General features: G+C 47.7%; 1 protein-coding gene and 1 pseudogene across 2 annotated transcripts; both read left to right on the top strand.

Moving 5' to 3' along the window:
* The first annotated feature begins 6,238 nt into the window (after positions 1-6,238).
* On the top strand, positions 6,239-15,840 carry LOC124007635. Of its 2 annotated transcripts, XM_046318286.1 has the most exons (6): positions 6,239-6,361; positions 11,734-12,047; positions 12,118-12,257; positions 14,829-15,105; positions 15,296-15,525; positions 15,698-15,840. In XM_046318286.1, coding segments are annotated over exons 1-6 (1,035 nt in total). In that variant the 5' UTR covers positions 6,239-6,289; the 3' UTR covers positions 15,700-15,840. The 2 variants fall into 2 exon arrangements, with proteins under 2 accessions (XP_046174242.1, XP_046174243.1); XM_046318287.1 differs by lacking the exon at positions 15,698-15,840 and having other exon boundaries at positions 14,829-15,148; positions 15,296-15,427.
* LOC124008888 lies at positions 15,700-20,036 on the top strand (annotated as a pseudogene).
* The last annotated feature ends 4,180 nt before the right edge of the window (positions 20,037-24,216 follow it).

Here is a 24,216-nt window from a genome sequence, read left to right as displayed (position 1 = left end):
CATCTCATGGTGACCATGTCCGAGGTTTGTATTAGAATGGGTAGACCTATACTTATAAAATGTGTTATGGCCCTGTCATGACAATTGCATGAGCATAATTCTCTATACATATGATAGGCAAAAGTGCCAAGAATATGTAGGTTTTCCCTTAATCAAAACACTTAATCGTGAGTATACGGATTACATCAGCTTCAGCCAGAGACGAGGAAGTAATTGGTCAAATCACATGGTGAACGTTTTGGTCAGAATGAAATCCACCTTGTGTGTGTGGTTGCTTCATTTCATGTCTGATTTGGTTGAGATCTTATATAGATGTTGAGAACTTGTCTTTTGGGCTCCTGAGACCTAAGTGTTGTCTACCACACAATAACCATACTCAAAACTTGCAGTTTATCAAGACTGCCGAGTTATTTTTTCAAAATGCTGAGTATTATCAGAATGGTGTCACGCCTTGGTCATTGTATTTTGTGTTTTTGTTATATGTTTGGGTAGGCCAGGGTGTGACATGGGTTTATATGTTGTGTTTCGTATTGGGGTTTTATTAGCATTGGGATTGTGTATGATTAGGGGTGTGTCTAGTTAGGCTTGGCTGCCTGAGGCGGTTCTCAATTGGAGTCAGGTGATTCTCGTTGTCTCGGATTGGGAACCGTATTTAGGTAGCCTGAGTTCGCTTTGTATTTTGTGGGTGTTTGTTCCTGTCTCTGTGTTGTAGTCACCAGATAGGCTGTAATTAGTTTCACGTGCCGTTCTGTTGTTTTTGTATTTAGTTTCAGTTATTTCATGTACTGCGTTTTCATTCATTAAAGGCATGAGTAACCAACACGCTGCATTTCCGTCCGACTCTCTTCATTCAACAGACGAACGCTGTTACAGAAACACCCACCTCTCACGGACCGAGCAGCGTGTAACTGGCAACTACGTTATGGACAGCAGAAGCATGGAGTAAACGACGTGGGAAGAAATCGACAGGTGGGCGGCCGACCCAGAGAGAGTGCAGGAGCCCGCTTGGGATTCGCTTCAGCAGTGCGAAGAGGGCTATAGACGAATGGAGTCTAAAAGGAAAACACGGCGACGCAGAGCGAAAAACGAAAGTAACCCCCAAATATTTATTGGGGGAAAGCGCAGAGAGAGAGTGGCTGAGTCAGGAGTCAGACCTGAGCCTACTCTCCCTGTTAATTGTGAGGAGCAGCAATATAAGGACTTCTGGTCGTGGGAGATGATATTAGACGGAAAAGGACCCTGGGCGCAGCCGGGAGAATATCGCTGTCCCAAGGAAGAAATAGATGCGGATAAAGCGGAGAGGCACTGGTATGAGGAGGCAGCACGGCGACGTGGTTGGAAGCCGGAAAAGCAGCCCAAAAAAATTATTGGGGGGGGGCTAGAAGGGAGAATAGTTATGCCAGGTAGGAGACCTGCGCAAACTCCCTGTGCTCACCGTTGGGCTAGAGAGACCGGGCAGGCACCGTGTTATGCTATGGAGCGCATGGTGTTTCCAGTGCGGGTGCAGAGCCAGGTGCGGCACATACCAGCCCTTCCTATTGGCCGGGCTAGAGTGGGCATCGAGCCAGGTAAGCTTGGGCAGGCTCGGTGCTCAAGAGCTCCAGTGCGCCTGCACGGTCCGGTCTATCCAGAGCCACCTCTACACACCAGTCCTCCGGTAGCAGCTCCCCGCACCAGGCTTCCTGTGCGTGTCCTCGATCCAGTACCACCAGTTCCAGCACCACGCACCAGGCCTCCATTGCGCCTCGCCTGTTCAGCGCAGCCAGCGATTTTCTCCTCTCCTGCGCTGTCGGAGTCTCCCGCCTGTTTAGCGCAGCCAGAGCCTTTCTCCTCTCCTGCGCTGCTGGAGTCTCCCGTCTGCCCAGCGCCGCCAGTGCCGCCAGTCTGCCCAGCGCCGCCAGTGCTCCCAGTCTGCCCAGCGCCGCCAGTGCTCCCAGCGCCGCCAGTGCTCCCAGTCTGCCCAGCGCCGCCAGTCTGCCCAGCGCCGCCAGTCTGCCCAGCGCCGCCAGTCTGCCCAGCGCCGCCAGACAACCAGTCTCTTCCAGATCTGCCAGACAACCAGTCTCTTCCAGATCTGCCAGACAACCTGACTCTTCCAGTTCCGCCAGCCAGCCAGGATTTACCGGAGCCTACTACCTGCCTGAGCTTCCTCTCAGTACTGGGCTTCCTCTCAGTACTGGGCTTCCTCTCAGTATTGGGCTTCCCCTCAGTACCGGGCTTCCCCTCTGTCCCGGGCTTCCCCTCAGTCCCGGGCTGCTTCGGTCCCGAGCTGCCCCTCTGTCCCGGGCTGCCCCTCAGTCCCGGGCTGTCCCTCTGTCCCGAGCTGCCCCTCTGTCCCGAGATGCCCCTCTGTCCCGAGATGCCCCTCTGCCCTGAGATGCCCCTCTGTCCTGAGATGCCCCTCTGTCCTGAGATGCCCCTCTGTCCTGAGATGCCCCTCTGTCCTGAGATGCCCCTCTGTCCCGAGCTGCCCCTCTGTCCCGAGCTGCCCCTATGTCACGAGCTGCTCCTCAGTTATGTGGGGACCTGGGTGAGGACTATTAGGCCATGGTCGGCGGAGAAGGTGGATTATCCCAGGACGCGAAGGGGAGGAAATAGGACATTTATGGAGTGGGGTCCACGTCCCGAGCCAGAACCGCCACCATGGACAGACGCCCACCCGGACCCTCCCTATGCTCTTGAGGTGCGTCCGGGAGTCCGCACCTTAGGGGGGGTTCTGTCACGCCTTGGTCATTGTATTTTGTGTTTTTGTTACATGTTTGGGTAGGCCAGGGTGTGACATGGGTTTATATGTTGTGTTTCGTATTGGGGTTTTATTAGCATTGAGATTGTGTATGATTAGGGGTGTGACTAGTTAGGCTTGGCTGCCTGAGGCGGTTCTCAATTGGAGTCAGGTGATTCTCGTTGTCTCGGATTGGGAACCGTATTTAGGTAGCCTGAGTTCGCTTTGTATTTCGTGGGTGTTTGTTCCTGTCTCTGTGTTGTAGTCACCAGATAGGCTGTAATTAGTTTCACGTTCCGTTCTGTTGTTTTTGTATTTAGTTTCAGTTATTTCATGTACTGCATTTTCATTCATTAAAGGCATGAGTAACCAACACGCTGCATTTCGGTCCGACTCTCTTCATTCAACAGACGAACTCAAATCCTTGTGAATCTAACGAAGACCATGAGAAACTTGTGAAGGAATATATGGTGAGTTACATACACTAGATGTTACTTCCTTCCCTAGTTCTCCAATGAATGCTTTCAGTGCTCACTGGGATGTACAACCTTAGATTTCAATTTGTACTATTTTTGTAATGTATGTATCTGTATTACTTCTCTACATCTCCAACTGTACGACTTCATTTGTACTATTTTTGTAATGTATGTATCTGTATTACTTCTCTACATCTCCAACTGTACGACTTCATTTGTACTTTTCTTCATAAAATTGTAAATGTTGTTTATAATCAGCAATCAGCATATTTAGCTTTGTCTTGCCTCCAGTCTATTGCCATACTTTTTCTAGACTCAGAAAATGTGTTTAGTCATATTTTACTCCACAGACCTTGAGTCCAACGCTTCCATGGAGCAAACTGTGATGGGAGCGTATGGCATACAGAAGGAGGGAGCGGAGGCTGGAGATGACCCAGAGGACATCGGTGTCCTGATTGAAGGTTTGGAGGTCCTCAGTGTGGTTTGGGGAACATTGCGATGGCGTGTGCTCTGTTATTTGGACTGATCTACGGTTTGAACCTAAGCTTCCCACCAGAGCTCAAATGCACTTTTGAAATCCTGCAGAATATTCTTCTAAATCTGGATGGGCAGAGGTTGTCGTCCAAGGCACAATTCCTAAAAAACAAGCTTCTGGAGTGACTAAGCTTGAAGAAGACTGAAGCCTGGAAATTGTAATGCATATTTTTTTGTGTTTAACTTTGAAAGTTGAAAATTAGAAGTCATACAATTTTTCAAAATAACTATTTAATTTAGTTTGCTCAATGGACTGAGACTAAGATTGTCTCATAGGTTGAAAGTCTCCTACATTTGTGCGTTGGTGGAGCAGACACAGAGAGGTGTTGTTGAACACATGTTAATTAAATAGAATAAATACGTCTAATGGTTATAGCCTCCTTAAAATGTAGCACTTGTATTTAAAAAAAAAAGTATTTTTACCAACATGGCAAAAAGATTGTGCAAGCAACATTGCAGTCATTTTTCACTACTTCTGATTTATTTGTACATTATTTGCAATGCGCATGTGTAGAATGTAATAATTCAGTGTTTAAAACAGTGTTAAAATTCATTTTGTTGCAGTCATGCACATCTTGCTGGATTATTTGTTACCTTTGTTTTTATTACAGGCCACACATATTTTGTAGTTTCCATTGTCTATTTTATTACATTTTTATAAATGTGTTTCATTGTTGCCCTTAGAATTGCTAAACTTGAAATGACAGAAGTCATGCACAAATCCTTTTCTTAATGAGCCTTGGTTATTTTGTTGGCAAAAATATTCTACATGCATTTGTTACAAAAGTTGAGAGAAATTGTTGAATGTTAACCTTAAAGGACAGAAGTGCACACATTTTGCAAGACTATGTTTAGTGTATGATTTGGAAGTGAATACAGCATTCCCAAATGCATAATGATGTGGTTAATATTTGACACAAACAAAATAAGTCTTGGCGAAAATTGGTTTATTTGGTGCTTTTCATTGAGTGCTGGAAGGAATTAAGTCTCTTACTGTTTTAGTCAGTAATTAAGTTAAACATGACAATATACCAGCAGTAACTGGCATATTGTGGCGCTGTGTGAAAGAGCTAATGATGGTAACGATCTGGTGTAATGTTAGGTTCACAGGAGGCCAGCGTTTTTCCATTTGCGTAATCCTTCAACTGTGCTAAACTGTTCTGATTAAAGAAGCAATAAAACTGGCTTTCTTTAGACTAGTTGAGTATCTGGAGCATCAGCATTTGTGGGTTTGATTACAGGCTCAAAATGGCCAGAATCAAAGACATTTCTTCTGACACTCGTCATTCTATTCCAGGTGAGAAATTGCCAAGAAACTGAGGATCTCGTACAACGCTCTGTACTACTCCCTTCACAGAACAGCGCAAATTGGCTCTAACCTTAATCGAAAGAGTAGTGGGAGGCCCCGGTGCACAACTGAGCAAGAGGACAAGTACATTAGTGTCTAGTTTGAGAAATAGCCGCCTCAAGTCCTCAACTGGCAACTTCATTAAATAGGACCTGCAAACCACCCGTCTCAACATCAACAGTGAAGAGGCACCTCTGGGATGCTGGCCTTCTAGGCAGAGTATCTCTGTCCAGTGTCTGTCCTTTTGCTCATCTTAATCTTTGCATGTTATTGGCCAATCTGAGATGTTTTTTTTTTTGCAACTGCCTAGAAGGTCAGCATCCCGGAGTCTCATCTTCACTGTTGACGTTGAGACTGGTGTTTTGTGGGTACTATTAAACAATGTTGATTCAACCAGTGTGTGACCAGTGGGCACGTTATTCACTGCCTATCAATAGTGTTGTCAGTAATGTTTTAGAGAACATTTATGATCTCCCTTAATATTTTCTCAAATATTATAAACATGTGGGTTAAATTACAGTACTTGAACTGTTATTGGAGAGGTTTTATAGTTTTTACTTGATTTTCAAGCTCTTCTGACATATTTTTGTAAACTGTACTTTAGAATCTCTTAATGGATGTACTGTTTTAATAAAATGTTTTTCATTGAATATTATGTTCTCTTGAACATTAGATCCAGTGGCATTGCTACCACAGTGTGTGAACCATCACTGGGCCTGGCACAGCATGTTAAAAATGTCTTCCTTGTTCTTGGTTACCTTCTCATTTGTCACGTGATGGTGCTTTCCACTCTCTCTTAAACAATTGATGGTTTCTTGACATGATGAGGTTGACTGAACTCCACCCAAATGTGTCCCCCCCCCCCTTTTTCTGTTATGTTGCTCGAGCAGTCTTCAAACGAGGAAATGATCACGACACGGCTTAGTAGCATATGAAAATGTCAGAACATTTCCTTGTGTAGACATTCCCAGAATTTCTCCAGCTCTCTGTCTTGATAACAGTGAGTTCAATGTTCCGTCTAAGCTGCACACGTGAGTTGTTTCTAGTTTACTGCTTTGCCATCACAAGACAAAAATGACCCTCCCCTTGGGAAAAACAGGTTAATCATCACCGTCTTGACACTGTCACTTGACGACTAACTACAAAGGAGCACCAAGACTGCACCGAGCCAGTCAGTGTAGAGACCTTACCTTTGAACATCCCTTGACGATGGGAACGATGACTACTCTCCTCCTACTGGCCTGCCTACTGGCCTGCCTGTCCATGGCCTTACCATACACCGTCTGTGTCATGCGGGTGAAAGAGGACCCAAAAGCGACTTGGCGAAAACAGAGTCTTTAATCCAGTAAAGTAAATACAAACAAAAAACACAACTTTCACTCGAAATGACGAGGACAAACTGGAGACTCGATCTTGAACAGCAGGTGAACAGCAGGTTGCCTCGGGAAGGCACTTGAACCAGACAGACTCAGACACCTGCTCACCACGCAGCATCTGAGGAAAACACGACACGACAGGGCGATACACAAACACAGCACGGTGAATTCTAGACAAGGAACCGACAGGACAGGAACGGAACACAAAGGAAGAAATAGGGACTCTAATCAGGGGAAAGGATCGGGAACAGGTGTGGGAAGACTAAATGATTGATTAGGGGAATAGGAACAGCTGGGAGCAGGAACGGAACGATAGAGAGAAGAGAGAGCGAGAGAGTGAGAGAGGGAGGGGGAGAGAGAGGGATAGAAAGAGGGAAAGAACCTAATAAGACCAGCAGAGGGAAACGAATAGAATGGGAAGCACAGGGACAAGACAAGATAATAAATGACAAAACATGACAGTACCCCCCACTCACCGAGCGCCTCCTGGCGCACTCGAGGAGGAATCCTGGCGGCAACGGAGGAAATCATCAATGAGTGAACGGTCCAGCACGTCCCGAGACGGAACCCAACTCCTCTCCTCAGGACCGTAACCCTCCCAATCCACTAAGTATTGGTGACCCCGTCCCCGAGAACGCATGTCCATGATCTTATGTACCTTGTAAATAGGTGCGCTCTCGACAAGGACGGGAGGGGGGGGGAAGACGAACGGGGGTGCGAAGAAAGGGCTTAACACAGGAGACATGGAAGACAGGATGGACGCGACGAAGATGTCGCGGAAGAAGCAGTCGCACAGCGACAGGATTGACGACCTGGGAGACACGGAACGGACCAATGAACCGCGGAGTCAACTTACGAGAAGCTGTCGTAAGAGGAAGGTTGCGAGTGGAAAGCCACACTCTCTGGCCGCAACAATACCTTGGACTCTTAATCCTGCGTTTATTGGCGGCTCTCACAGTCTGTGCCCTGTAACGGCAAAGTGCAGACCTCACCCTCCTCCAGGTGCGCTCACAACGTTGGACAAACGCTGAGCGGAGGGAACGCTGGACTCGGCAAGCTGGGATGAGAACAGAGGAGGCTGGTAACCCAGACTACTCTGAAACGGAGATAACCCGGTAGCAGACGAAGGAAGCGAATTGTGAGCGTATTCTGCCCAGGGGAGCTGTTCTGCCCAAGACGCAGGGTTTCTGAAAGAAAGGCTGCGTAGTATGCGACCAATCGTCTGATTGGCCCTCTCTGCTTGACCGTTAGACTGGGGATGAAACCCGGAAGAGAGACTGACGGACGCACCAATCAAACGACAGAACTCCCTCCAAAACTGTGACGTGAATTGCGGGCCTCTGTCTGAAACGGCGTCTAACGGGAGGCCATGAATTCTGAATACATTCTCGATAATGATTTGTGCCGTCTCCTTAGCGGAAGGAAGTTTAGCGAGGGGAATGAAATGTGCCGCCTTAGAGAACCTATCGACAACCGTAAGAATCACAGTCTTCCCCGCAGACAAAGGCAGACCGGTAATGAAGTCTAGGGCGATGTGAGACCATGGTCGAGAAGGAATGGGGAGCGGTCTGAGACGACCGGCAGGAGGAGAGTTACCCGACTTAGTCTGCGCGCAGTCCGAACAAGCAGCCACGAAACGGCGCGTGTCACGCTCCTGAGTCGGCCACCAAAAGCGCTGGCGAATAGACGCAAGAGTGCCTCGAACACCGGGATGACCAGCTAACTTGGCAGAGTGAGCCCACTGAAGAACAGCCAGACGAGTGGAAACAGGAACGAAAAGGAGGTTACTAGGACAAGCGCGCGGCGACGCAGTGTGCGTGAGTGCTTGCTTAACCTGTCTTTCAATTCCCCAGACTGTTAACCCGACAACACGCCCATAAGGAAGAATCCCTCGGGATCAGTAGAAGCCACAGAAGAACTAAACAGACGGGATAAGGCATCAGGCTTGGTGTTCTTGCTACCCGGACGGTAAGAAATCACAAACTCGAAACGAGCGAAAAACAACGCCCAACGAGCTTGACGGGCATTAAGTCGTTTGGCAGAACGGATGTACTCAAGGTTCTTATGGTCTGTCCAAACGACAAAAGGAACGGTCGCCCCCTCCAACCACTGTCGCCATTCGCCTAGGGCTAAGCGGATGGCGAGCAGTTCACGGTTACCCACATCATAGTTGCGCTCAGATGGCGACAGGCGATGAGAAAAATAAGCGCAAGGATGAACCTTATCGTCAGACTGGAAGCGCTGGGATAGAATGGCTCCCACGCCTACCTCTGAAGCGTCAACCTCGACAATGAATTGTCTAGTGACGTCAGGAGTAACGAGGATAGGAGCGGACGTAAAACGTTCTTTTAGAAGATCAAAAGCTCCCTGGGCGGAACCGGACCACTTAAAACACGTCTTGACAGAAGTAAGAGCTGTGAGAGGGGCAGCAACTTGACCGAAATTACGAATGAAACGCCGATAGAAATTAGCGAAACCTAAAAAGCGCTGCAACTCGACACGTGACCTTGGAACGGGCCAATCACTGACAGCTTGGACCTTAGCGGAATCCATCTGAATGCCTTCAGCGGAAATAACGGAACCGAGAAAAGTAACGGAGGAGACATGAAAAGAGCACTTCTCAGACTTTACGTAGAGACAATTCTCTAAAAGGCGCTGTAGAACACGTCGAACGTGCTGAACATGAATCTCGAGTGACGGAGAAAAAATCAGGATATCGTCAAGATAGACAAAAACAAAGATGTTCAGCATGTCTCTCAGAACATCATTAACTAATGCCTGAAAAACAGCTGGCGCATTGGCGAGACCAAACGGCAGAACCCGGTACTCAAAATGCCCTAACGGAGTGTTAAACGCCGTTTTCCACTCGTCCCCCTCTCTGATGCGCACGAGATGGTAAGCGTTACGAAGGTCCAACTTAGTAAAGCACCTGGCTCCCTGCAGAATCTCGAAGGCTGATGACATAAGGGGAAGCGGATAACGATTCTTAACCGTTATGTCATTCAGCCCTCGATAATCCACGCAGGGGCGCAGAGTACCGTCCTTCTTCTTAACAAAAAGAACCCCGCCCCGGCCGGAGAGGAAGAAGGCACTATGGTACCGGCGTCAAGAGACACAGACAAATAATCCTCGAGAGCCTTACGTTCGGGAGCCGACAGAGAGTATAGTCTACCCCGAGGAGGAGTGGTCCCCGGAAGGAGATCAATACTACAATCATACGACCGGTGAGGAGGAAGGGAGTTGGCTCGGGACCGACTGAAGACCGTGCGCAGATCATGATATTCCTCCGGCACTCCTGTCAAATCGCCAGGTTCCTCCTGAGAAGTAGGGACAGAAGAAACGGGAGGGATGGCAGACATTAAACACTTCACATGACAAGAAACGTTCCAGGATAGGATAGAATTACTAGACCAATTAATAGAAGGATTATGACATACTAGCCAGGGATGACCCAAAACAACAGGTGTAAACGGTGAACGAAAAATCAAAAAAGAAATAGTCTCACTGTGGTTACCAGATACTGTGAGGGTTAAAGGTAGTGTCTCAAATCTGATACTGGGAAGATGACTACCATCTAAGGCGAACATGGGCGTAGGCTTCTCTAACTCTCTGAAAGGAATGTCATGTTTCCGAACCCATGCTTCGTCCATGAAACAACCCTCAGCCCCAGAGTCTATCAAGGCACTACATGTAGCACCCGAACCGGTCCAGCGTAGATGGACCGACAAAGTAGTACAGGATCTTGATGGAGAGACTTGAGTAGTTGCGCTCACCTGTAGCCCTCCGCTTACAGATGAGCTCTGGCTTTTACTGGACATGAATTAACAAAATGTCCAGCAACTCCGCAATAGAGGCACAGGCGGTTGGTGATCCTCCGTTCCCTCTCCTTAGTCGAGATGCGAATCCCTCCCAGCTGCATGGGCTCAGACTCTGAGCCAGAGGAGGGAGATGGTTGCGATGCGGAGCAGGGAAACACCGTTGATGCGAGCTCTCTTCCACGAGCCCGGTGACGAAGATCTACCCGTCGTTCTATGCGGATGGCGAGAGCAATCAAAGAGTCCACATCTGAAGGAACCTCCCGGGAGAGAATCTCATCCTTAACCACTGCGTGGAGTCCCTCCAGAAAACGAGCGAGCAGCGCCGGCTCGTTCCACTCACTAGAGGCAGCAAGAGTGCGAAACTCAATAGAATAATCCGTTATGGACCGTTCACCTTGGCATAAGGAAGCCAGGGCCCTAGAAGCCTCCCTACCAAAAACTGAACGGTCAAAAACCCGAATCATCTCCTCTTTAAAGTTCTGGAACTTGTTAGAGCAATCAGCCCTTGCCTCCCAGATAGCTGTGCCCCATTCTCGAGCCCGGCCAGTAAGGAGTGAAATGACGTAAGCAACCCGAGCTCTCTCTCTAGAGTATGTGTTGGGTTGGAGAGAGAACACAATCTCACACTGCGTGAGAAAGGAGCGGCACTCAGTGGGCTGCCCGGAGTAGCAAGGTGGGTTATTAACCCTAGGTTCTGGAGGCTCGGCAGGCCAGGAAGTAACAGGTGGCACGAGACGTAGACTCTGGAACTGTCCAGAGAGGTCGGAAACCTGAGCGGCCAGGTTCTCCACGGCATGGCGAGCAGCAGACAATTCCTGCTCGTGTCTGCCGAGCATGGCTCCTTGGATCTCGACGGCAGTGTAACGAGCGTCTGAAGTCGCTGGGTCCATTCCTTGGTCGGTTCCTTCTGTCATGCGGGTGAAAGAGGACCCAAAAGCGACTTGGCGAAAACAGAGTCTTTAATCCAGTAAAGTAAATACAAACAAAAAACACAACTTTCACTCGAAATGACGAGGACAAACTGGAGACTCGATCTTGAACAGCAGGTGAACAGCAGGTTGCCTCGGGAAGGCACTTGAACCAGACAGACTCAGACACCTGCTCACCACGCAGCATCTGAGGAAAACACGACACGACAGGGCGATACACAAACACAGCACGGTGAATTCTAGACAAGGAACCGACAGGACAGGAACGGAACACAAAGGAAGAAATAGGGACTCTAATCAGGGGAAAGGATCGGGAACAGGTGTGGGAAGACTAAATGATTGATTAGGGGAATAGGAACAGCTGGGAGCAGGAACGGAACGATAGAGAGAAGAGAGAGCGAGAGAGTGAGAGAGGGAGGGGGAGAGAGAGGGATAGAAAGAGGGAAAGAACCTAATAAGACCAGCAGAGGGAAACGAATAGAATGGGAAGCACAGGGACAAGACAAGATAATAAATGACAAAACATGACAGTCTGTGGTGAGCCGGTAAATCCATTTCATCTCCTGAAAGATCGAGTGGACTGTATGGAAAAGCAGCTGGGCAAGAATGTAACCCCGGAGGAGGACCTCAGTGCAACAAATGCAAAACTGAAGTTGCAGGTAGCAAGAGTAGACACACTGAGGCAAGAGAATGAAGGTACATCTAATAAGGTAGCAGCTCTGGAGGCCAAGCTCAATGCTACAGAGGAAGACCTGGAGGCCCAGAAAGTTGAAGTGGGTAGACTGAGAGGCTTGGAAGAAAACCTGAACTCTAGTGCAGCAGCAGCTGGATGGACAGACTGTTGGTGGCCAGGCTCAATGCCACGAAGACAGAGCTGGAAGCTGAAGTATAGGAGCTGGATAGACAGACTGTTGGTGGCCAGGCTCAATGCCACGAAGACAGAGCTGGAAGCTGAAGTACAGGAGCTGGATGGACAGACTGTTGGTGGCCAGGCTCAATGCCACGAAGACAGAGCTGGAAGCTGAAGTACAGGAGCTGAAGAGAGACAACAGAGGTAAGACATATTTTCAACCAGTCTTGCTCACTGGGTAGAGATGTCAATAATAAGTGTGAACACTTGACCTCTTTTTCATCAATCCACCCCTCTCCGCTCCTCCTCCCACTACCACTATCCCCCCATATTCTCTCCCATCTTCCCCAACTTCCATTCCTCCTCCTACCAATACTGTAGCGGACAGTAATATTTATCATGCATGATATTATAAATACCAGAGGTGTGGACTCGAGCCTCAAGGCTCTGGACTCCACTTTGACGTGAGACTGATGACCTGAAATGATCTGGACAGGCTTTGTAACATTTTGTCACTCATTGGTTCACACCTCGATCACACCGACAGCGATTTGCATTGTGGTACAGCAGAAGTACACTCCTTTCCAATGGAATGCTGCGTTTGCCGTGCAGATCATTTACTTGTGATGCATTTGGAATTGGTTGTAAAATGAATTATAATATAATCCAAAGGTGTTGTAGACAAAATAATGAAAAGCGCTGTCTTGTAGCCACAATAAATAGACAACGATTCTGTGACCTTTGGGTTTTCACACTCCAGATTTCAGATCTGTTTTGACGTAAATAATTTTCATTAAGGTACTCACTTTAAAGGTACATAAAGTACAGAGCATCAAGACCCTGAGACATTTGTAAATCAGTTTTATTAGGGGTAGTGCTCTGAAGTGTCAATCTGGGTTCAGCCACAAGGTTCTGTCTAACACTTCTGAATTAGACAAGTTCAGTTTCTAAGAAGACTGTAGCTATTTTACCAAGATAGTGAGAATACATCATCAACTACATTAAGAAATGTATTGTGATAATCAGACAACTTATTGTCACGACTGAAAAACTGTGACAACATCATTTACTTTCAGATTTCTTACAGTGCTGTTTTTTGTTGTTGCTTGGGTGACATTATCGCTGGCTTAACTAGCTAGACCAGGGAGATGGTAAAGACATGTTCTGATTGGTCCGTCTGTATTTGCTCTGGCTTGTGACTGGATTACAGATAGAAGCGTATAGTGCCAAGTCCAAATGGGTTTATGCAGATGAACTAGAAAGTCCTTTCATTTTTTTTTCACATAAAATTTACTTTAAAAAAAACATTGATTCACAGACATATTAAGAACCATCTAAAGATCTATTACATGATACATACCAAACATGGATACTAAAGTACTATTCTATCACAATATTCTCTGGGTACTGTAACAGAGAGATACATTTTGGCCCCTCAGAGGTGGAAGGGCTGACTAGTCTTCGGGCATTGTCCTTTGTGCTTTCCTTGTGTTCCAAGATAATATTCCATGCAGCTCCAGGTGACAGAATACACATCAATTAGGGCCGAGCCTATAATACTACCCGCCCATACTCTCTCCCCTCTTATACAAAACTACACTTCCCCCCTCCACACCTCATCCCACTACTTCTCTCTCCTCATCTCTTCTCTGACATCCACCTCTCTCCTCCCACTACTTCTATCCCTCATCTCTTCTCCGACATCCACCTCTCTCCTCCCACTACTTCTATCCCTCATCTCTTCTCCGACATCCACCTCTCTCCTCCCACTACTTCTCTCTCCTCATCTCTTCTCTGACATCCACCTCTCTCCTCCCACTACTTCTCTCTCCTCATCTCTTCTCCGACATCCACCTCTCTCCTCCCACTACTTCTCTCTCCTCATCTCTTCTCCGACATCCACCTCTCTCCTCCCACTACTTCTCTCTCCTCATCTCTTCTCTGACATCCACCTCTCTCCTCCCACTACTTCTCTCTCCTCATCTCTTCTCTGACATCCACCTCTCTCCTCCCACTACTTCTCTCTCCTCATCTCTTCTCTGACATCCACCTCTCTCCTCCCACTACTTCTCTCTCCTCATCTCTTCTCTGACATCCACCTCTCTCCTCCCACTACTTCTATCCCTCATCTCTCCTCCGACATCCACCTCTCTCCTCCCACTACTTCTATCCCTCATCTCTTCTCCGACATCCACCTCTCTCCTCCCACTACTTCTATCCCTCATCTCTTCTCCGACATCCACCTCTCTCCTCCCACTACTTCTCTCCCCTCATCTCTTCTCCGACATCCACCTCACTCCTCCCACTACTTCTATCCCCTCATCTCTTCTCCGACATCCACCTCTCTCCTCCCACTACTTCTATCCCTCATCTCTTCTCCGACATCCACCTCTCTCCTCCCACTACTTCTCTCTCCTCATCTCTTCTCTGACATCCACCTCTCTCATCCCACTACTTCTATCCCCTCATCTCTTCTCCGACATCCACCTCACTCCTCCCACTACTACTATCTCCCCATCTTCTCTCCCCTCTTCTCCAACAAACTCCTCTCCACTTCTCCTCCCACTACTTCTAGCCACCATCTCTTCTCCGACATCCACCTCTCTCCTCCCACTACTTCTATCCCTCATCTCTTCTCCGACATCGACCCCTCCACTCCTCCTCCCACCACTACTTTCTCCCCATCTTCTAAACATTTCAAATTCATACACTGTAAGATTACTAACAATAACTTGTCATTTCTGTATTAAAACATCATTTTCTTAATCCCTGCAGTAAATGTGGCGTTGAAAGGAGTGGCCTCTCAGTCATCTCTATATGGAAACGGTGTAGCTTCAAATGCCATTGATGGGACCAGAGAACCTGAATATGACAAACAATCCTGCAGCCACACTCAGGATGACACCAACCCCTGGTGGAGAGTGGACCTTCTGGGTGTGTACAGAGTGAAAGCTGTCAATATCAGCACTATGCACTGCTGTGCTGAGAGACTTGATGGTGCTGAGATTCGCATTGGAAACTCACTGGAGAACAACGGCATCAACAACCCCAGGTTACATATTGACATCTGTAAATTCTTATGTCCCGTCTTGAAGGTATTTGGATACATTGGTATTCATCCATGCTTCTGTAGCTATTCTGTGGCTATATATTTAACAGACTGATGGTATTCTCTGATACATTCTAGAGCATACACATTCACCATCATTAACTACTTTTCTCTATACCTCTATCTCTTTCAGATGTGATGTCATCTCCCAAATACCAACAGGGGAGACCAACACCTTCCAGTGTAATGAGATGGAGGGTCAGTATGTTGTTGTGGTCATCTATGTCAGGAAGGAGTATCTCCATCTGTGTGAGGTGGAAGTACATGTGGACGGACTCAGCGGCTTGGAAGCTAAACTGAACTCTCTAGAGCACCAACAGCTGGATGGACAGCGAGTGTGGGGGGCCAGGCTCGATGACACATGTAAATAATAACTGTGAACTCTTGACCTCTTTTTCAGACCCAAACACCTCTCTTCCCTCCACCCCTCCTTCCATTACTCCCCCATCTTGTAAACATTTCAAATTCATACACTGTCAGATGATTAACAGTAACTTCTAATTTCTGTATTTAAACATTTTCTATGTCCCTGCAGGAAACGTGGCGTTGAAAGGAGTGGCCACCCAGTCATCACTGTATGGGGATGGCCAGGCTAACAAGGCCATTGATGGCAACAGAGAATCAGACTATCACAAAGGCTCCTGCAGCTGCACTTCATTTAACACCAACCCCTGGTGGAGAGTGGACCTGCAGGATCTGTTCAGAGTGACAGCTGTCATCATCACCAACCCCTGGTGGAGAGTGGACCTGCAGGATCTGTTCAGAGTGACAGCTGTCAGCATCACCAACCCCTGGTGGAGAGTGGACCTGCAGGATCTGTTCAGAGTGACAGCTGTCAGCATCACCAACCCCTGGTGGAGAGTGGACCTGCAGGATCTGTACAGAGTGACAGCTGTCAGCATCACCAACCCCTGGTGGAGAGTGGACCTGCAGGATCTGTTCAGAGTGACAGCTGTCAGCATCACCAACCCCTGGTGGAGAGTGGACCTGCTGGATCTGTTCAGAGTGACAGCTGTCATCAGCACCAACCCCTGGTGGAGAGTGGACCTGCAGGATCTGTTCAGAGTGACAGCTGTCACCATCACCAACCCCTGGTGGAGAGTGGACCTGCTGGATCTGTTCAGAGTGACAGCTGTCACCATCACCAACCCCTGGTGGAGAGTGGACCTGCTGGATCTGTTCAGAGTGACAGCTGTCACCATCACCAACCCCTGGTGGAGAGTGGACCTGCTGGATCTGTTCAGAGTGACAGCTGTCACCATCACCAACCCCTGGTGGAGAGTGGACCTGCAGGATCTGTTCAGAGTGACAGCTGTCAGCATCACCAACCCCTGGTGGAGAGTGGACCTGCAGGATCTGTTCAGAGTGACAGCTGTCATCATCACCAACCCCTGGTGGAGAGTGGACCTGCAGGATCTGTTCAGAGTGACAGCTGTCACCATCACCAACCCCTGGTGGAGAGTGGACCTGCAGGATCTGTTCAGAGTGACAGCTGTCAGCATCACCAACCCCTGGTGGAGAGTGGACCTGCAGGATCTGTTCAGAGTGACAGCTGTCAGCATCACCAACCCCTGGTGGAGAGTGGACCTGCAGGATCTGTTCAGAGTGACAGCTGTCAGCATCACCAACCCCTGGTGGAGAGTGGACCTGCAGGATCTGTTCAGAGTGACAGCTGTCATCATCACCAACCCCTGGTGGAGAGTGGACCTGCTGGATCTGTTCAGAGTGACAGCTGTCATCATCACCAACCCCTGGTGGAGAGTGGACCTGCAGGATCTGTTCAGAGTGACAGCTGTCAGCATCACCAACCCCTGGTGGAGAGTGGACCTGCTGGATGTGTTCAGAGTGACAGCTGTCAGCATCACCAACCCCTGGTGGAGAGTGGACCTGCAGGATCTGTTCAGAGTGACAGCTGTCAGCATCACCAACCCCTGGTGGAGAGTGGACCTGCAGGATCTGTTCAGAGTGACAGCTGTCAGCATCACCAACCCCTGGTGGAGAGTGGACCTGCTGGATGTGTTCAGAGTGACAGCTGTCAGCATCACCAACCCCTGGTGGAGAGTGGACCTGCAGGATCTGTTCAGAGTGACAGCTGTCAGCATCACCAACCCCTGGTAGAGAGTGGACCTGCAGGATCTGTTCAGAGTGACAGCTGTCAGCATCACCAACCCCTGGTGGAGAGTGGACCTGCTGGATCTGTTCAGAGTGACAGCTGTCATCAGCACCAACCCCTGGTGGAGAGTGGACCTGCTGGATCTGTACAGAGTGACAGCTGTCAGCATCACCAACCCCTGGTGGAGAGTGGACCTGCAGGATCTGTTCAGAGTGACAGCTGTCAGCATCACCAACCCCTGGTGGAGAGTGGACCTGCAGGATCTGTTCAGAGTGACAGCTGTCATCATCACCAACCCCTGGTGGAGAGTGGACCTGCAGGATCTGTTCAGAGTGACAGCTGTCAGCATCACCAACAGAGGAGATGATGTTCCTGAGAGACTTGATGGTGCTGAGATCCGTATTGGTAACTCACTGGAGAACACTGGCATCAACAACCCCAGGTGATACCTAGACATCTGTACACTTTTATGTCCTGTCTTGAAGGTATTGGATACATTGGTCTTCATCCGTGCTTCTGTAGCGATCATGTGGCTACCAGTGGTGGTCGTTGACATTTAAGGGAGAACGATATATATATTTTGTTATGAGTATGGCCTTATTTATATTACACCATATTGGATGACTCATTCATATTTCATTCACCCAGCTCAATGTAACATCAATAGGTTTCGGCTACTACATGATACTCGGTTTTCCCCTATACCCATCATGGGGTTGCTACAACCTAGCCTATGAATTAACGTTTACAATGTAGGTGCACAGGTCGAGAGAGACATGTATGTAATCAAGGTGACAGACAGGGACACATTCAATACCACAAAATCGTGCCTGCATCTAGCTGATCTAGGGTGTAATCATTAGTCCAACAGTTGCAAACTAGAGTTTTTATTAGACGAATTTAGGCATGTTTATCCTCATTTTGTTACGTTTGCTTCGGTTTAAGATTTTTTTTCCAACAAAGTCTGAGGCAGTGCAAGAGGCGTCACTGTAGTACCTGGTTCGAATCCAGGCTGCATCACATCCGGCCGTGATTGGGACTCCCAAAGGTCGGCGCACAATCGGCCTGGGTTTGGCGGGGGTAGGCCATCAACGTAAATACAAATTTGTTCTTAACTGACTTGCATAGTTAAATAAAAATATATATAATCATATTTAAATAGTCAACATAGCTACTAGAACTAACACGTTAGTAAATCCGCTGCTTTCAGTACAAGATTCATTCACTGATCCTTTGATTGGGTGGACAACATGTCTGTTCATGCTGCAAGAGCTCTGATAGGTGGAGGATGTCCTCTGGAAGTCGTCATAATCACTATGTAATTCTATGGAAGGAAGTGAGAACTATGAGCCTCCTAGGTTTTGTATTAAAGTCAATGTACCCAGAGGAGGACAGAAACTAGCTGTCCTCTGGCTACACCATGGTGATGATGAGGCTACTGTAGAACTTCATTGCAAAACAGTGTGTTTTAATAAATTATTTAGTAAAGTAAATATATTTAGTAGAGTTTTACGTAAAAAGGATATTTGTATTTTTATTAAATTTACTGAGGATGGTCCTCCCCTTCCTCTTCTGAAATGCCTCCAATGGTGGCTACATATTTAAGAGTCAGATTCTACATGGTAGATTGTATAGCGTCCACATTCGCTATCATTATTTCATTATCTCTTGCTCTCTCTCAACATATCTCTAGCTCAGATGTGTTGTCATCTCCCACATCCCAGCGGGAGAGGTCCACTCCTTCCAGTGTAATGAGATGGAGGGTCGTTACGTCGTTGTTGTCATCCCCGGCAGGTCGGAATCACTCTGTGTGAGGTGGAAGTATATGTGGATGGACTCAGCGGCTTGGAAGCTAAACTGAGCTCTCTAGAGCACCAACAGCTGGATGGACAACAAACTTTGGGGGCCAGGCTCAATGCCACAAAGAAAGAGCTGAAAGCTGAAGTGCAAGAGCTGAAAGAGACAGATTCGAGGTAAACATATTTTCAACCAGTTTTGCATACTGGATATAGATGTAAATAATAACTGTGAAGTCCTGATTTCTATTTCAGACTTAACCACCCCTCTCACATCCTGTTCTCCTCCCACCACTACTATCCATCCATATTCTCTCCCTTCTAAAATATGCACCTTTATCACCTCTACTCCTCCTTCCACCACAACTATCCACCCATATTCTCACCACGCCACTCAATTTCCCAACACTATTATCCCCCATCATATAAACATGTCATATTCATGCACTTTAAAATGATTATCTCCAAGAGCCTGTTGTAAATGTGGCGTTGAAAGGAGTGGCCACCCAGTCATCACTGTATGGGCATGGCCAGGCTAACAATGCCATTGATGGCAACAGAGACTCAAACTCTCACAAAATATCCTGCACACCCACTGAACAGGAGACCAACCCCTGGTGGAGAGTGGACCTGCTGGATCTGTACAAAGTGACAGCTGTCACCATCACCAACCCCTGGTGGAGAGTGGACCTGCTGGATGTGACCAGAGTGACAGCTGTCAGCATCACCAACAGAGGAGATGTTGTTCCTGAGAGACTTGCTGGTGCTGAGATCCGCATCGCTAACTCACTGGAGAACACTGGCATCAACAACCCCAGGTGATACATCTGTGAATTGTATGTCCCGTGTTGAAGAAATCTGGATACACTGGTCTTCATCCATGCTTCTGTAGATATTCTATGGCTAAACAGTTCAAAAGCGTTTTGTCAAACATTGGCTTTGCTTTCAACAATCAAACAGTTAGTGTGTGTGTGTGTGTGTGTGTGTGTGTGTGTGTGTGTGTGTGTGTGTGTGTGTGTGTGTGTGTGTGTGTGTGTGTGTGTGTGTGTGTGTGTGTGTGTGTGTGTGTGTGTGTGTGTGTGTGTGTGTGTGTGTGTGTGTGTGTGTGTGTGTGTGTGTGTGTGTGTGTGTGTGTGTGTGTGTGTGTGTGTGTGTGTGTGTGTGTGTGTGTGTGAAGACTGGGTTAGAAGAAGACTTCAGTCAGCATGTAGTTGCTATGTGAAACTATTTCATTGTGTTTTCTGTCAACATGTCCTCCTCCTCTATTACAGGTATCATCAGGGTTTCTACTACGTCACATGCGATGTGTTCAGCAATTACATCACAGGATCCATCTTGATGTGAAATAAGTAGGAAAAGTGTTGTTGCCAAAGTTAGAATAAACTCACTGCCACTCAATTTTTGTATTTTATTTATAGCTTTTTCTACCTAGACATTTTTTTGCTATTTTTTTATTTTTCGTATAAGTGTCCTGTATTCATGATGTCCCCATTGGCCCGATATTTCCCCAACAAGTTACACGCACATCAAACTACACCCCCATGCCAACTCAAGTTTGGCACCTGTCATGGCCCCCAGCATTTCTTGAGGTGCAAGCCAAAAAACATGGCCAACTCAGCTGTCACAGTTCCCCTTTAACCTTTTATCTAGTTGTTTTCTAGACGTCTCCTGGTTCTGTATGTTTATAGTTTTCTATGTGTGTTTTCTTTCTTTCCCGCTTCTCAGCTGTAATGCTCTCTTTTTGAGTGTGGGTTCCTTATACTTTATCTTGGCCAGGTCGCAGTTGTAAATGAGAACTTGTTCTCAAACCGCATACCTGGTTAAATAAAGGTGAAAAAAAACTGAACACACTTTTTACATGGCTATAGTTGTATGTATTGTACTATTTACAGTAGAATTTGTATTCCTATATGATAGTGTGACATCTACTGGCCTTTTCAGGTACTTCAGATTACTCAACCAGCCGTCTGCAATTATCAATAAACTAATCAAATGTATTTATAAAGCCCTTTTCACATCAGCGGATGTAAACAACACATTGCCATGCTGATCCTCAACACATGGTCCCCTCCTGTACTCCTTCACCCATGACTGCGTAGTGGAGTGAGTTCGAGAGCTTCATATCACTAACAAACCATCATGGTTCAAACACACCAAGACAGTCGAGAAGAGGGCACAACAACACCTATTTCTTCTCAGGAGACTGAAAAGATTTGGCATGGATCCCCAGATCCTCAAAAGTTCTACGACAGCACTATCGAGAGCATCCTCATTGGTTGCATCACTGCATGGTATGGCAACTGGTTGGCATCTGATTGACTCGGTACCAGTCCCCCCTGTATATAGCCTCGTTATTGTTATTTTGTGTTACTTTTTTTAGTATCGTTAATTTTGTAAATATTTTCTTAATTCCTATTTTTAACTACATTGTTGGTTAAGGGCTTGTCAGTAAGTATTTCACGGTAAGGTCTACACTTGTTTTATTCGGCACGTGACAAATAACATTTGATTTGATTTGTCCCACTAACCTCCAGCTCCACATCACAGCCCTCTCTCTCTGCCCACAGCTCTCTGATGGACTGAAGACTAGCCTTCATCTGTTCTTCAGCAGAGATCTTCTCTCCAGCTCTCTTCTCTACTCCCTTCTTCTTCATCTTCTCCTCCTCTTCACTGCAGAGTTGTAGAACTCTGGGGACCCCTAGTGTTGTAGCTGCAGTCTGTATATGGGCCTGTGTGTGTCTGTTCAGAGGTGCTAAGGCCCCAGTGTAGGCAAACTCCAGCACCCCTGCCAGCCCCACACACCCCACCTCAGGACCCAGACTGATGGATAACGCTGTCTGTCTGTCTGTCCATGTCAACAGCTGTACATTTCGATGAAACATGGTGAATCCCCAAAATTGCCTACCCTGGAAGACTGTTTTTCAGACATAAGGAAGTGGATTGCCGCAAATGTTTTACTTTTAAACTCAGACAAAACAGGTCTAGGTCACAAAAAACAAAGAGATCTGCTGTTTGATCTGACAATTCATCTCAATGGTGGTACAGTTGTCAAAAAAATAACTGTAAGGACCTTGGCGTTACTCTGGACCCTGATCTCTCTTTCGACAAACATTTCAAAACTAAACAACACACTGGGGCAGCAGGGTAGCCTAGTGGTTAGAGGAGGCAGGTAGCCTAGTGGTTAGAGGAGGCAGGGTAGCCTAATGGTGAGAGGAGGCAGTGTAGCCTAGTGGTGAGAGGAGGCAGGTAGCCTAGTGGTGAGAGGAGGCAGGTAGCCTAGTAGTTAGAGGTTAGAGTAGGCAGGGTAGCCTAGTGGTTAGAGGAGGCAGGGTAGCCTAGTGGTGAGAGGAGGCAGGTAGCCTAGTGGTTAGAGGAGGCAGGGTAGCCTAGTGGTTAGAGGAGAGGCAGGGTAGCCTAGTGGTTAGAGGAGGCAGGGTAGCCTAGTGGTTAGAGGAGGCAGGGTAGCCTAGTGGTTAGAGGAGGCAGGGTAGCCTAGAGGTTAGAGGAGGCAGGGTAGCCTAGTGGTGAGAGGAGGCAGGGTAGCCTAGTGGTGAGAGGAGGCAGGTAGCCTAGTGGTTAGAGGAGGCAGGGTAGCCTAGTGGTTAGAGGAGGCAGGGTAGCCTAGTGGTTAGAGGAGGCAGGGTAGCCTAGTGGTTAGAGGAGGCAGGGTGAGAGGAGGCAGGGTAGCCTAGTGGTGAGATGAGAGGAGGCAGGGTAGCCTAGTGGTGAGAGGAGGCAGGGTAGCCTAGTGGTTAGAGGAGGCAGGTAGCCTAGTGGTTAGAGGAGGCAGGGTAGCCTAGTGGTTAGAGGAGGCAGGGTAGCCTAGTGGTAAGAGGAGGCAGGGTAGCCTAGTGGTTAGAGGAGGCAGGCAGGGGAGCCTAGTGGTTAGAGGAGGCAGGGTAGCCTAGTGGTTAGAGGAGGCAGGGTAGCCTAGTGGTTAGAGAGGAGGCAGGGTAGCCTAGTGGTTAGAGGAGGCAGGGTAGCCTAGTGGTTAGAGGAGGCAGGAGGGGTAGCCTAGTGGTTAGTGGTGAGAGGAGGCAGGGTAGCCTAGTGGTTAGAGGAGGCAGGTAGGTGGTAGCAGGGTAGCCTAGTGGTTAGAGGAGGCAGGGTAGCCTAGTGGTTAGAGGAGGCAGGGTAGCCTAGTGGTTAGAGGAGGCAGGGTAGCCTAGTGGTTAGAGGAGGCAGGTAGCCTAGTGGTTAGAGGAGGCAGGGTAGCCTAGTGGTTAGAGGAGGCAGGGTAGCCTAGTGGTTAGAGGAGGCAGGGTAGCCTAGTGGTTAGAGGAGGCAGGGTAGCCTAGTGGTTAGAGGAGGCAGGGCAGCCTAGTGGTTAGAGGAGGCAGGGCAGCCTAGTGGTTAGAGGAGGCAGGGTAGCCTAGTGGTTAGAGGAGGCAGGGTAGCCTAGTGGTTAGAGCGTTGGACTAATAACTGCAAGGTTGCAAGTTCAAACCCCCAAGCTGACATGGTACAAATCTGTCGTTCTGCCCCTGAGCAGGCAGTTAACCCACTGTTCCTAGGCTGTTGTTGAAAATAAGAAGTTGTTCTTAACTGACTTGCCTAGTTTAAATAAAATAAAAACTATTGTAGCAAACTGATCCCACATCTGTAAAGGCACACAAGGTTCAAAGAATGTCTCCATGCATTAATTGCATTCTTAAACTGTGAAAGGGGACTGTTTGAGCTGATTCAATCCAAGGCCTCTCTCATGTCAAGACAAAGCCTTGGCACCTCTCCTCCATTATGCATTCTGGAGCAAGAGAAAGGGAGAACATTCTTTAAGAGTCTTCTTTAAGAGAAGGATCACACACATACACAGTGCAGAGCGCAACACACACGTATACACACACAGAGAGCGCAAACACACGCACTCAGGCACACACACACTTCGGTTGACATTTACTGAGATGACTCATGAAGTGGAGGCAGCTCTGCAGAGTGGTCACTAACTGTCACAGCCACAAAGTCAGAATAGCTGATTTTAAACCTAACCTTAAATGTTTTGGGAGCACTCCTAACTACGAAAGTTAGCTAAAAGAAGATGTATTAACTAATTGTAAATAACATGTTTTATGAGCTGATAAAATAGCAGATGTGCATGTTGTTTTATTCACAATACTCGCCCTGTAGGCGGCTCTGATCTGGCAAGCT

Source organism: Oncorhynchus gorbuscha, linkage group LG21 (assembly GCF_021184085.1).
Source record: "Oncorhynchus gorbuscha isolate QuinsamMale2020 ecotype Even-year linkage group LG21, OgorEven_v1.0, whole genome shotgun sequence".
NCBI classification, from domain to species: Eukaryota; Metazoa; Chordata; class Actinopteri; order Salmoniformes; family Salmonidae; genus Oncorhynchus; species Oncorhynchus gorbuscha.
Note: the sequence above shows the minus strand (reverse complement) of the source record. Positions and strands in the feature narration are given on the sequence as shown.